The sequence below is a fragment of the Eumetopias jubatus genome, unplaced genomic scaffold, assembly GCF_037043125.1.
Source record: "Eumetopias jubatus isolate StellerSeaLion01/CBP00866 unplaced genomic scaffold, mEumJub1_p1.0 scaffold_12, whole genome shotgun sequence".
Classification (NCBI taxonomy): Eukaryota; Metazoa; Chordata; class Mammalia; order Carnivora; family Otariidae; genus Eumetopias; species Eumetopias jubatus.
This window is the reverse complement of record NW_028274818.1, coordinates 28,846,035-28,858,679: the sequence shown is the minus strand read 5'-3', so window position 1 is coordinate 28,858,679 and position 12,645 is coordinate 28,846,035. Positions and strand designations below refer to the sequence as shown.

Genomic DNA, 12,645 nt, shown 5'->3' with positions numbered 1-12,645 from the left:
AGCAGAATGGGTCCCCGAGGGGCCTTAGCAGACAGCTGCCAATTCCTTAGACCTCCATTCCAACTCTGAGCTCCTGCCTGGAGCCCAGCACATCCATCTCTCTAGACTCCCTGCTTCTTCTGAGCACTCACAGCCAGAGCTACAGAAATGACCAGGACCCTGGTTTTTAATGGAGAAGCTGTGATACCTGGGGGCACTCTACATGTCACAGAAGCAGTGGAGGGATGTGGCAAGGGGCCAGAGGGAAGGTGCTCTCACACCTCTTCCTCCTCAGCTTGGCTACACCGCGGCTGGCCGGGGTCTCCACCCTGCCAGGATGAGGTCTTCAGACACTGCTGTTTGTCCTCTTGGGTGTCTGTTTAATCCCAGTTCCAGAGGAGAGCACTCAGGCTGGAGGGGAGAGTGGAAACAGGATGGGAGGCTCCAGAAAGGCAGGGTAGGATGCAGAGAGGTAGGTGAGCCAGGTCGGAGAGAGGAGCACAAGCGGAAGCCCAGAGCACAGCGCAGCAAGCCGGCCTGTAGGGACAAAGAGGCAGAAGCCATCTTACTGATTTCCCCGTGGGACATACAGTTCTGGGACTTCTCACCCCTGGCACCCACCCCCCCCATCCCGGCTGGACCATCATCCAGAGGGGCTCCTATGAAGCCTCAGCCTCTCAGCCCAGGGCCCAGGCTCCCTCCCCTCCCCTTTCGGAACCCCTGCCACGGCTCTCCACACTGTGGCTCCTCCACCACGGCTGGTTAAGTCCCGCCTCAGCCTTAAAACGCGCCCTTCTCCTGTATCTCCTCCTGTATCTCCTTGCCCATCTCCTCTTTGGAGAGCTCAGGCCTCCGGAAAGCCTCCTGTGCCAGGGTTGTGCGCCAGACCTCTGCCCTGTTGCACAGCACCTCAGCACTCCCGTGGGGCTTTTATGCAGCCTCACTTTGCTGCTTTCTCCAGCAATTTCCTCAGAGAGGGAGTGGTCTTGTCTTCTCTGAATGGAAGCCCCTGGGACCAGGGACTCTGAGTTTGGGGTACTTTACCAGGAGGTGTTTTTAAAAGCTTAGACTTTGAGAGAGTCAGAGCGAGAGGGCTTCGGGGATCATCCAACCCAGTGGCTCTCAAGGTCTTGCAGGAGAATCACCCAGAGGGCTGTCCCTGCCCGCCCCCCCCTCCAGTTGCCTATTCAACGGCTCACAGGTGAAGCCAGATCATTTGCTGGTAGAACTGATACTCCTGGACCGAGGACCACATTTGGAGAACACTGATCTGATACAACCTCCGGTTTTATAGACGAGGGGAACAAAAACTGTCCCAAAGCAGAAATGATGCACCCAAGGTCTCCAGGGGCTGGAGCCAGGACCGAACTGACCAGAGGTGACCCCCATCAATGCACCACACTGGGCCCGACCCACCGGCCATCGTCTTGGAGCCCCTATTATCTGTTAGATTCTGGTAGGCCCCAGAAGAAGGGAGCTGGTCTCTAGGTACCTCTACTGTGAGGTCGGAGACTTGGCGGCATCAAACATCTTCTTCCGGCCTTCCATCCCAGACATGGCCTCCACATTCTTCCTCCAGTCACCCACTTCCACGGGCCGTTCCTATGGGGGGGGCGCACACACACACACACACACACACACACACACACACACACGTCAGAGACTGAGCAGGCTGGAGGGAAGCTGGGGGCCCTCCAGGCACAAGAGAAACTAGGTGAGGGGAAAGTCAGCCTCTTCGAAAAGAGGAAATCCCAACACCCCTGCCCAACTGGGGAGGCCCAAGGACACATTTGGGGTAGACACAGGACAAGCTAAGGCTCCACTAGAAGAAGGAAGCTGTGTCAGCTGGGAGTTCTGGATGATCGCAGCGGGATGCCGGGGTCAGTTCCCACCCCAGTGAACCACAGCCCAGCCTTGCCTCCAGACCCACACCAACCTCCTGGTCTGGTGCTCAAGGCCACCTCTTCTAAGAAGCCTTCCTCCTCCCTAAACTGGCTCATTTTCCATTTTACCAGCATACTACCTGCCATCTCTTCTCTTTATGAAGTTCTTTGGGCCAGAGACCATGTCTTTCATTCATGTTCCTTCTAGAGCCCATCCATTCTGAGCACATATATTGAGTTCAATCAGCTTTGAATGATTTGTTGCTGAATGAGTGATTGAACTCAGTTCTCTAATGTCTGTGCTCATGTGTTCTATGACCACAATGACCTGCTGTCTTTTTTTCCCCAGTAGTGACAGAAGGCACTATCTCCCTGGTCACCCCAACTCTACATTCTCTTCACACTGGGTGCAGTTTCTACTTTATTGCTTGGTTTGGCTTCGTCTAGGTCCCGGTTTCCTTCTCAGATTGAGAGCAGCCTGAGGGAAGGGAGCAAGTCTTTCTCCCAAAACAGAATCACAAGACTTCATCACTGGTCTCCCAGAGGGTTCTAGAATGTTCTAGCAGTCTGTCTGGCCTCCAACAGGAGCTCCTGCCTGAGGCTATGTGACAGAGTGACAGGTGATAGGACAGGGGGTGAAAGGTTCTGAGAAGAGGGGTTCTCACCTTCTCTGTGTCTTCCTTCTTCACTGACTTCAGGTTGGCCCGCAGATCCATAGACACCTTGTGCTTGGAGCCCAGTAGAGCCCGGAGCATGGCGTCAGCTGAGACCCGGACCCGACGCAGTGGTGGACGCTTGAATTTCCCACGGAGGTCCAGCACCTTCAGCTTCAGGTCCTTAATCTGCAGGTGAGAAGGAGCAGGGGTTCACGGGAGAGGGAGCACCCCCAGAGCACCCTTCTTGAGGATCTCAGACTTCTAGGGTTCCAGCCAGAGCTACACCCCACATTCTCCAGCTTCCAGGCCAGACCCTCTGGGACACTCAGACGCCCCCCCCATCACTTTCAGAATAGCCACAACATGCTTGTTGATAAACAAATGAATGAGTAAATGGACAGATAAAGCCCATTAGCCATCTCTGTCATGGTTATGTGAATAGATGGGGCAGCCCCACCAAACTCAGCACAAGTCTGGTTTGAAAGCCCTCTTTGGAGTGTGGGGCTGCTTCCTCCTATTCCTGGGGCCCCATTCCTGCTTCTAACTAGTCCCTCCCGATGAGCCTTCAAAGCAGTTCATTGAGAGCATAGCCTAAGTCCAGTGGGGGGGATGAAGTTTCTAGGGTGCTATCTCTGGAGGGAATTCTGGGGAGATTTGTGATGTCACAAATCATCATTCCTGCTGGGGAGAAATGGGAAGGAACAGAGTGGTCTCTGATCCCATGCCCTCCCCTCCTCCCTGCTTGAACAAGCACCCAGGAGCAGCCCACGAGATCAGCAGGGGTTCTGCCCTCCGTGTTCTGCCCCACCACATGGGAGCAGGGTCAGCACGGAGCTCCCGCTCCCACACCCCTCGCCGAGGGAGCGCTGAGCACTGCAGTGGGGGGCAGCGACCAGCCCTGCTCCCATAACCACCACTGTGTGACCTGGACCAAATTTCTCAGCCTCTCTGAACCTCAGCGTCCTCCTTTGTAAGGTGCAGATAATAGCACCTCCTTTATCCACACGCGTGTAGGGAGGATCAAAGGATGCAATGCACATGAAAGCCATTCACAAAGGGAAGATATTATTAACTAGCATGTGACTGTTTGTGTGGGTGAACAAAGAGGTGAAGAGCCCCTGTGGCAGGTTGGGAGGAAGTTTGTGCTTTTCATCTGTGTGATTATCCTCTCTCTGCCCATCTCCAGCCCTATGGGGCTGGAGTGGAGGGACCAGAGCTCCCCAAGTGGCCACTTGCCAAACCCTGCAGAAGGAGGGGGACCTAGTCCGCAGCTGCAGCACCAGTGCCCACGTCCCGCCGCCAGCCTCCCCCGACCCCCTGCATCGCCCCACCATGCACCCAGCCTCTGCTAGCCGTGCCCTCCCCTCCTGCAAGCTCACCTCCCTGGTGTTGTGGAGGCATTTGGCCTCAATGTCATATCTCTCCTCATCCACCACCTCCACCTTGGCGTGCAGGTCCCGGCACAGGTCCTGGGGGAAGCAAGGTTAATCAGGCAGGAACAGCAAAGAGGGGAGAGGAGTCATCTGGACCGCAGCCTCCCTTTCCCGCCTCCTTGCCTAGTGCCTTTGCAAAACCTGCATTCTGGAAAGGGGCTGATATGCCCCTTCTCTCTGAGGTTCATGGGCTGCTGATAGCTCCCTGCATAAGCCCTTTGTTTTCCTTTCGGAATGTCATTGTTTTCTTTAAAAGGTTTTCTTACAATAAAAATAATATAAGCGAATTGTAGAAAATGTGAAAGCTAGGTATTAAACAAAAAGAATAAACTACAAATAACAAGTGATGCCACCAGTGGGAGGTGACCCCTGGTGACATTTTGGTGTATTTCTTTCCAGTCTCTTTTCTCTGCAGTCGCTGGCATTTAAACAGTTATCAGGGGGCACCCGGGTGGTTCAGTCGTTTAGCATCTGCCTTCGGGTCAGGTCATGATCCCGGGGTCCTGGGATCGAGCCCCACATCGGGCTCCCTGCTCAGCGGGAAGTCTGCTTCTCCCTCTCCCATTCCCCCTGCTTGTGTTCCCTCTCTCGCTGTGTCTCTCTGTCAAATAAATAAGTAAAATCTTTTTTAAAAAAATAAATAAAATAAACAGTTATCAGTGTCTTTCAAACATTAAAAACCTATTTGTAGGGGAAGGACAGACAGGTCCTGAGGCTCCCTCCCTGCACTTGTGAAATGGAATCTACCAGCACCACCTCCCAGGGGCCTATGCGGTGACATGGGACCGTGTAAGGGAAGAGCCCCTTGTAAAGGAACGGAGCCCGGAGCTCCGCTGTTAGTGCAGGCTCCTGCCACCCAGGCCCTGGGGTCAGCCCCGCAGACTCACCTGCAGGGCACTGAGGGACAGGCCTCGGGTCTGCAGCGTGGGGATGCGCTCGGTCAAGTAGCGTGCCTTCTCTGCCTCCCGTTCCTCATGCTCCTGCTCCCAGCACTCCTTGGCCTTGGCCAGCATCAGGCTCTGGACAGGACAGAGCCTGCTGAGCCAGGGGCCCAGGGCTCTTGTCTTCCCCACCCAGCATCAGGGCACGAGGGGAGGAGGACCCCAGGCTGGAACCGGCTCTTGCCTCTGGCTCTACAAGCAACGCGCCCTCTCGTACTGGCCAGCGCCCCGACCAGGCACCCTTGGGAGCGTGTGGATGAGCCGGTCCCGAGGCCTGTAGATGTGTGTGCTGCCTACAGCCAGGGCCAGGGAAGAACACACACTGAGCCACCACACACAGCATCTCTCGGACCCTGGAGCTGTTTTCCCTCACAGTCTTCCTTGTACCCACTTCTGGCGTGTTTTGGCCCACAGAGCTCCAAAGAGAGAAACTCTGGCCAAAATAAAGCAAGGCCCTCTGGCTGCCACCAGTGGTTTACCACCCTGGAGCTGGTCACTGCCTCCCCTCAAGAACCCGGGCAGGAGCCAGGTCTCCCTAGTTTCAGGTTTCCACTCACTGACCACCTGGCTCCAGGCAATTGCCGGCCTCCCTCCTCATCATCCTCACTTTGGCCTCCTTCGTCTTCACCCTCCCCCGACCCTCCACACCCCTGCACAGTCTGCACCACATCCCCTCTGTCTCCCACTGGATGTCCCCCCAGAGCCAGCACAAAGCTTCACCTTCAGCAAGAGTTTGCGGGAGGCCGTGATCTTGGGCTTTCTCTGAGGGTGAGAAGGGGAGAGGCAGGTGGTGAGATAGAGGCGGCCAAACTGGAAAAATCCGGTCTAGGCCGGCGTGCGTGCCCACCAGGTTCACCATGATTACCCAGGCTCCTCGCCATAGGGTCCCTTAAAAGGCCCCTCCTCTTTGTGATTTAACCCCTCAAATTCAAGGAATGCTGTAGTCAGCAACCTTGACCCTGACCTAGAGGCTGAAGCCCTCACTTTCAATCCTGGTTCTAGTGCTGGTGGGATCCTGTGTGGGTCATGTGACCTCTATGGGCACCTCCGGGTCATGTGACCTCTATGGGCACCTCCGGGTCATGTGACCTCACCTATAAATAAGGATGCTGAGACCCACCTTCCTCAGTTCACAGAATTATTACAGACAGAATGACATCATGGACGTGCAAATCCTCCAAAAAGCATGAAACAGATGTACCTGCTTAGCACTCTGGATAGTAAGGTACCAATACCTTGATGTTCTGTTGTGTCCAGAAACAAGCTGTGAATTTCATACATCAAGAAGTGTATCTTTTTAGACATCACAACTTTTTTTAATGTCAACACCATCCATATTAATCTTTCTCAGGTATAAAAACATTGTTTTCTCTTCTTATTAAAAATACTTGATATATTCTTGCCAACTAGGTATGTTCTAACAAGTCTTAGCTTGCGGCAGCATCCCCCCCACTCCAGGGGAGGTGACAGTAAGGAGGGCTGTTCAACCTCTAACTAATGAGGCTGTGAGGCCTTCTGAGCACTTGTATCTCTTCTTGACCATAGGTTGTCGATTCTGGTTGCTGCCAGAGAGCAGCTATCTACTGGTGCTGTGCTGTGTGCTGGGAGAGCAGAAGTGAGCAGGCTTTAAGGGAGAAAATGGGCTTCATATTTTATGGATGGAACGTGTGACTTCTAATCTGACTGTTCAGCATGGTTTGTCTGTCCTTTCCTCTCCTAAAGCGAGGGCAGGGCTACATTTCAGGTTAGCGTGCCTGTGGGAGAAATGGCCTGTTGCTATGGTCATTACCACTCACAGTTTACACCCTGTTGTGTACCCATGGCAAATGTTTCTTTGCAATGTTGTTTCCCCACCACCTGGTGAGCTTCTAGGCCATCTCGTCTGACCATCGATCAGTGGCAGCTCACTTTAATATGAGCCTCAGCAAAACTGAGAAATTCATATAGCTATTGAAAAATGGTGTATGCGATTCTGAGAATCTCCGCACCAAATGTCCCCTCCGTCGGTGCTGTTAATTCCCACCATTGTCAGTTCAGAGCCCGATCCCTGCAGTTTCCAACCCTGCACTGGATACAGGCTGTGTTCTCAGTACTGTTTCAGGGTCAGAGTTATCTAAAACCTGAGGGGATTTGTAAGGACACCTCTTTGCTCCTCTCTCAATGTTTGGTCATTGGGAAGGGGTAGAATAACCCAATGATGATCCCTTGTTACTGGACTGACTCTGCAAAAAAACAGGACGGTCCCTCAGGGCTAGTCAAGTGAGCAAGAATGGGTGAAATACCCCACATCCCACTTACCTCGCTTCAGGCATCCACCACAGGAAAGACAAGAGGAGAGAGCAAAAGACAAAGTGTGAACAATTCATATGACGTATGCAACAGCGGGACCATGTGGATGAGCCCGGGCAGGGGCGGTGTGGTGACAACCACACACCAGAAGGACATCAGGCATTAGGCAGGGGGACCAGCTCAAGGGTTCCAGCAGAACAGAATAAAACTCCAGTGGCCCTCTGGGCTATTGGAGGTTCTTGCTGGGAGATGCTAGCCATTGTAAGTTGGGGAAGAGTGCTGGAGATTCCAGGAAGCCTCAACATAGGGTTCCAGCATGGGAAAGCTCCCGTCCCTGGCCTTGTGGGCAAGTTCCCAAAGCTTTGTTCATCTGTTGGGTCAAAGTAGAACCATGGCCTGGCACACGCAATTCATCTGGCCTGCGCAGAGAAAAACTCTGTAAGAGGCCACAAAGGTCTTCCCCAGGCAGCCTGGAGCATGGGTTCTGCTCAAAGACTAGGAGGACACGTGGTGGCACAGGGGACCTAGGTACTCAGGATTGTTCCTTCTGTTAAAATCTGTTCTCCTGGGAAGTTGCTTCAGGGCTTGGACAGATGGTGCCTCCCCTACGGGGTTGAAATCTGCAGCAAAGGGCCTGGCTTCCTCCAAGCCCGAGATAGGGATGGGGCTACTCACACTTCAGGCATGGTGGTGGTCGGGGGGCAGCACCTGGAGGTACAAAGCAAGCATCAATGTGGAAAAGCTGTAACTCCTGCCTCCCACCCCTGCTGGGCCCTGGGACTGTGTCAGCCACCCAGCCTGGGAGAGCCAGATAACAGGAAGAAGAAATCAGACAGAATGGATTCCAACAGGTCGGGAAGGGATAAATATTTGTGCATTGATACTCTCTTTTTTTCATTTATTCACTCATTCATTCATTCACTCATTCGCTCACAAGAGAGAGAAATCTTAGAAAAGCAAAGAAACAATATAAGAACTGTTAAGTGGCTCTATTGGACAGGTATGTAGGGTGGGGATCTGCAAACTACAGGCCCCAGGCCAAATCTGCCCCTGCCCCCCCTGCCCCCCCCCCCCCGCCTTTTGTTGCTTAAAGCGTTGTAAAATAAGGAATATGCAACAGAACGTTATATGACCTGCAAAGCCTAAAACATTTACTATCAAGCCCTTTCCAGCAAAGTTTGCCAACCCTCATGGGGAACAGAATGGAATCCATAGAAATCTATTTGAAAAAGTGAGGTCATGGGGCCCTCCACAACATGCTGAGTTTAGAGTCTCTCCTGTGGACAAGGGTGAAGTTCTCAGAGAGAGGAAAATCTGAAAGTGGAGTGGCACAGAGCAAAGATGAAACGCAGGTAACTGCCATATGGCACAACTCCAGGGGGCGCTATTCCCATGCGAGGCCATGTCTTTGTGCCAGGGGTGCCGTTCACACAGACGGCAGTGTGAGGGGCAGCCCTGGGGTGGAGCAGGGAGGAGGCCCTGCACGGAGGGGCTTAAGCCAGCAGGTAAGGCAAATCCTGCCTTCTACTCTCATCTTCATCCTGACCCTCTCCAGGCCAGTTTTCTTCTCTGCAAAAATCGAGGTGAGATAAATTGTCGTCCACTTAAAAAAGCTCTTAAACCCTTTGTTCAAACCAAATTTTACTTGGAAGCAAAACAAATTCAAGCAATCCGAGCAAACGGCACAGGCTGAAGGGGGTACGTAGAAGCCCGTGGCCCTCTGTGAGGACCCCGGGCTGTGGAGCACAGTTTGAAGTCCCCTGACTGGGTTGTCCTGGGGCTCCCCCTAAGTCCCGACAGCTGGGGGACCCAGGCCAAGAAGGGGGTCCTTGAGGCGGCACAGGGGGATACTCCAAAGCCAGACCCAACTCACCATCTTGCCTGGGCCTGGACAAAGAGCATTCTAATAGAGGGTGGGGATTGTGCAAAAGCCCAGGGGAAGAAGGACAAATCTGGTGGGGGCAAGCGTGCGAGGCAGGACGGGAATCCGGAGCTGGGCTGTGGGTATGTCGGTGGGAGTGGGGGGCATGGAGCACAGGATCAGGAGCTTGAATTTGGCCCAGGAACCTGGTTTGGTACAGGGGAGGGCAAAATCTAAAGGACGATTGTAAAGTGGCTACCAGCCATTTCATTCCAGAGCCACCTCCTGCCTCTGCCTTAATTCTCTCCTTTCCCTGTGCGCCCGTGGAGCCTCCTCCCCCAGCCCATGAGTGGGGCTCAGCCACCTGACCTGAATCTCCCCCCACTGTCAGAAAGCCCTCTGGGCCTCCCACCTCTGCCTCTGCCACCTAGGGAGGGTGAGGCCTGGGGCGGAGGAGGGGGAAAGGGAGTGTGACCCCAGAGTCTCAGCTGTCACCCCGGGGCGCAGTGGGAGAGGTAGGATCCAATCCATAAATTCCCCAGATATTTGGCTGAAATTAGATTTTATCACCAGCTGTTTATTCTGAGGGCTCCACTCCTCGGAAGACTAGCAAGGCAATCCAAAGAGAAACACTAGCTGGTGAAGAAACACCTCCAGGTCCGTCTGTCTGTCATCACTGCCTGGCCATAACGCCAGTCCCCAGGGGGCAGCAGGTCTCAGCTGAGTGGGGATGTGCCTCACCCTTGGTGGGCATTTGGCCATGGTCACGCCTCCCTGAGAGAGCCCACTGTCACCAGCATGGGGCCCTACTGGCCCAGGCCAGGTTCAGCCTCATGCCAAGCTGCAGGGCCTGCCCCCCAGCTTGCCCCCCTGACAAATGTCAGGCCCAGGGGTCCCCAGCCTGTGCTCTGATACCCACCAGATGGGACCCCTTGACAGGTCCTGTGGAAGACAAGCAGAAACCTGATAAGAAGTCAGGATGCAGATAGCAGCAAATGTGAGGTTGGAGGGCCGGCATTCCATCTCCCCACAAGTAGCAAGTGAGGAGATAATTAGAAAATCCACCCCTGGAGGGAGGGAGTGAAGGATGGCCAGGGGTTGACTCAGAGCTAGGCTTTCTTTTCCCTGAGGCCCCGCAGGGTGGACCAGGAATATCAACTAGACTAGGAGACTGAGGCTGAGCGTATAAGCGTCTGTGTGTAATTGAGTGTGTGTGTGTGTGTGTGTGTGTGTGTGTGTGTGTGTGTGTGTGTCTGTCTGTCTGTCTGTCTGTCTATAGGGACAGGAACTGATCTTTTTGCACACCTGATAATCAGGGACACAAATTTCTGGTTAGGCTCATGTTCTTCCCTCTGCTCCCCACTCCCTGACCTTGGACCCCCAGTTCAAGGGCATCCCAGTCCTCTTTGACTGATCATTAGAAAGCATTGTACTCCTACACCCCCCACACCCCCATCTTGAGCTCTTAGCAGGAAAGCCTAACCTCAGAACCACTGTGGGACAATCTCCCAAACCCAGTGTCTGGTGCTGCCTTTAGCCCCCACCCCACCCCCAGCCACGGCTCCCAATATAGAAGGTCCCCTCTGTTTTGCATTCAGAGACTCTCGTGCCCCAACACCAAATGCTGTCACCGTCAGCCTTCCCTCTAGGGGCCCCCCACCAACTACTTTCTACTCCTCAGAGCCAGGAGCGGGGGACAGCAGGGTTGGCAGTCTGCTCTCACCCGCTCTCGCCCAGCTATACAGATGGGCGTGCAAGGGGAGCCAAGCACGTCCCTCAGAGACCAAGAACAAAGAGGCAAGTTGGTTTCCTCAGTCCGCAGGGGCTGGGGTCTGGTCTATTAGCCTCCCCCCAAGTCCCACACACCAGAGCACCTTCTTTGTCCTCTGCTACAGCCATCGCCCACTTTAATTGCCCGCCAGGCTCTTCCTAAACTTCCAAATGTAGCTTCCCCGCCCCCGCTCTCTGATTCCCAATGCCCCCCCGCCCTTCCTCTAGGCGCCCTCTCCCACCGGGACCTGCTGGGTAGCCTGGTGTATAACACAATCCACCAGGCTCTACCCCGGGGCCCCTTGAGCAGCCCGGTGGGAAATTCTGCTCCTGGTTCTTAGCCTGAAAATGGGCAGTGGGGATTTTACCTCCAATAACAGTTTTGCAGGAGAGAGGTCATTCCACAGGATAAAACACTGTGGGAGCATCTTAGGACTGTTCCCTCAGCCAACCCAAATGCACAGGCCATGGATGATACAGGTTTGCTTCCATCTCCACGCCCTGGTGGTCTCCTCTAACTCAAGCCCCAGTTTCTCTCTCAGGGCTCGACCTAGATCCAAAGTTCTGGGCTGCAGACACTTACCTCGTTCAGGCTCTGTGAGCTGGGCTGGCCTGTGTCTCGCTGTGGACCGCAGACTGTGAGGGGCAGGCAGAGGGGAGGCTATGAAAACTATGGGCCACAGCAACTGGCCAGTAAAAATAGAACAGACCTGCTGCCTCTCCTCCCACCCCCTCCCACCCCCCCACCCCCACACACGAGAGCAGACACACGCTGCGGAACACATGGCAGGCACGCCCTGAAGACACGTGTGTCCAGGCTCAGGGGGACACACAGATCCTGTGCACACAGAGGCCACCGACTGAGTCAAACCAGCACCCACCTAGGGGGTTGCAAGCCAAAGAAGGGAGAGAATGAGCAGCCAGACCAGATGAGGCACTGAGCAGCGATGGGCCCAGGGCAGAGCCCAGGGCTCTGGTGGGGGGCACCGGGAGGTCTGGGGGGCCCAGCAGGGGCTGGGGGCAGGGAAACTGTCTCTCGGACCTATATCTCTCACAGGAAATGTGGAAATCAGACCCCTGAGCCCATGTTCCAAAAGCCTAAGCGGGCTAGAGACTGGATTTGGGGGCTCTCGTGTGGCTCTGGTACACGTGCCCTAGGAGGATACCTGGGCTTGGGGGTGACATCAACAGCGCTGCAGACCAACTCCAGGGAGTGTTCCTGGGGCCGAGCTGAGGTGGTGGTAGCTGTAGCATCCACCTTTATGCTCAGGGAAGTCTGAGGGTCTGTGGACACTCTGTACCCCCCTCCAAGTAGGTTTCCGGGAATCTAGGTTTCCCGGGTTCCAAATGGCACCCCACATCCCATGCCTGGAACTCAGTGAGACTAACTCACCTTCTCCCCTGCCCTACCCTCTGTCTCCAGCCAGAATCCAGGGGGCTGGTGCCGTGAAGGCTGCACCTGTTTACTGGGTATTTTTAGGACAGTTGATGAACACATAATACCCACCCAATAGTCAGAGAAAGACAATGCCTGCTATGTTAATCCTGTGGCTATTATCGTTGGTCATCTCCTGGGCCAGGATCCCAGGCTGAGACAGGACAAGCGGGATACTGAGCCCCCTTGGAGGCCTGCCAGAGGCCTCACAAGCAGCAGGAGGTTAGGGAGCTCTACCACGCTGCCTGTTTGGTGGGGGTGAGAGCTGGTAGACAGGGGTGTCCTAAGGAGACACACCCACAGTTCCTACAGAGGGGTCAAAGACCCTGCCCACTGGACACTGCCATTCTGGTGCCCAGCAGAGGCTGCTCTAATTCGGTTCTGTTCAGGTCAGTTTG

General features: G+C 54.5%; 1 protein-coding gene across 2 annotated transcripts; it reads right to left on the bottom strand.

Moving 5' to 3' along the window:
- Positions 1-1,473: 1,473 nt before the first annotated feature.
- Positions 1,474-9,139, bottom strand: TNNI1 (troponin I1, slow skeletal type). 2 transcript variants are annotated; one of them, XM_088016660.1, is made up of 6 exons: positions 9,107-9,139; positions 5,613-5,675; positions 4,839-4,970; positions 3,898-3,987; positions 2,528-2,704; positions 1,474-1,581 (listed from the first exon to the last, which is right to left on the bottom strand). In XM_088016660.1, exons 3-6 carry the CDS (start codon positions 4,962-4,964, stop codon positions 1,474-1,476), a joined length of 501 nt encoding a protein of 166 aa, XP_087872786.1. In that variant the 5' UTR covers positions 4,965-4,970; positions 5,613-5,675; positions 9,107-9,139. The 2 variants fall into 2 exon arrangements, with proteins under 2 accessions (XP_087872786.1, XP_087872785.1); XM_088016659.1 differs by lacking the exon at positions 9,107-9,139 and adding an exon at positions 7,853-7,867 and having other exon boundaries at positions 5,613-5,654.
- Between the last annotated feature and the right edge of the window lie 3,506 nt (positions 9,140-12,645).

Coding starts and splice junctions, on each gene's coding strand:
- TNNI1 (XM_088016660.1), bottom strand. CDS start 4,964: ATGCTGGCCAAGGCCAAGGAGTGCTGGGAGCAGGAGCATGAGGAACGG. Junction 2,705..3,897: donor GCCTCCACAACACCAGGGAG/GTGAGCTTGCAG, acceptor TCTCACCTGCAG/ATTAAGGACCTGAAGCTGAA. Junction 1,582..2,527: donor AGAAGGAAGACACAGAGAAG/GTGAGAACCCCT, acceptor CCCCCCCCATAG/GAACGGCCCGTGGAAGTGGG.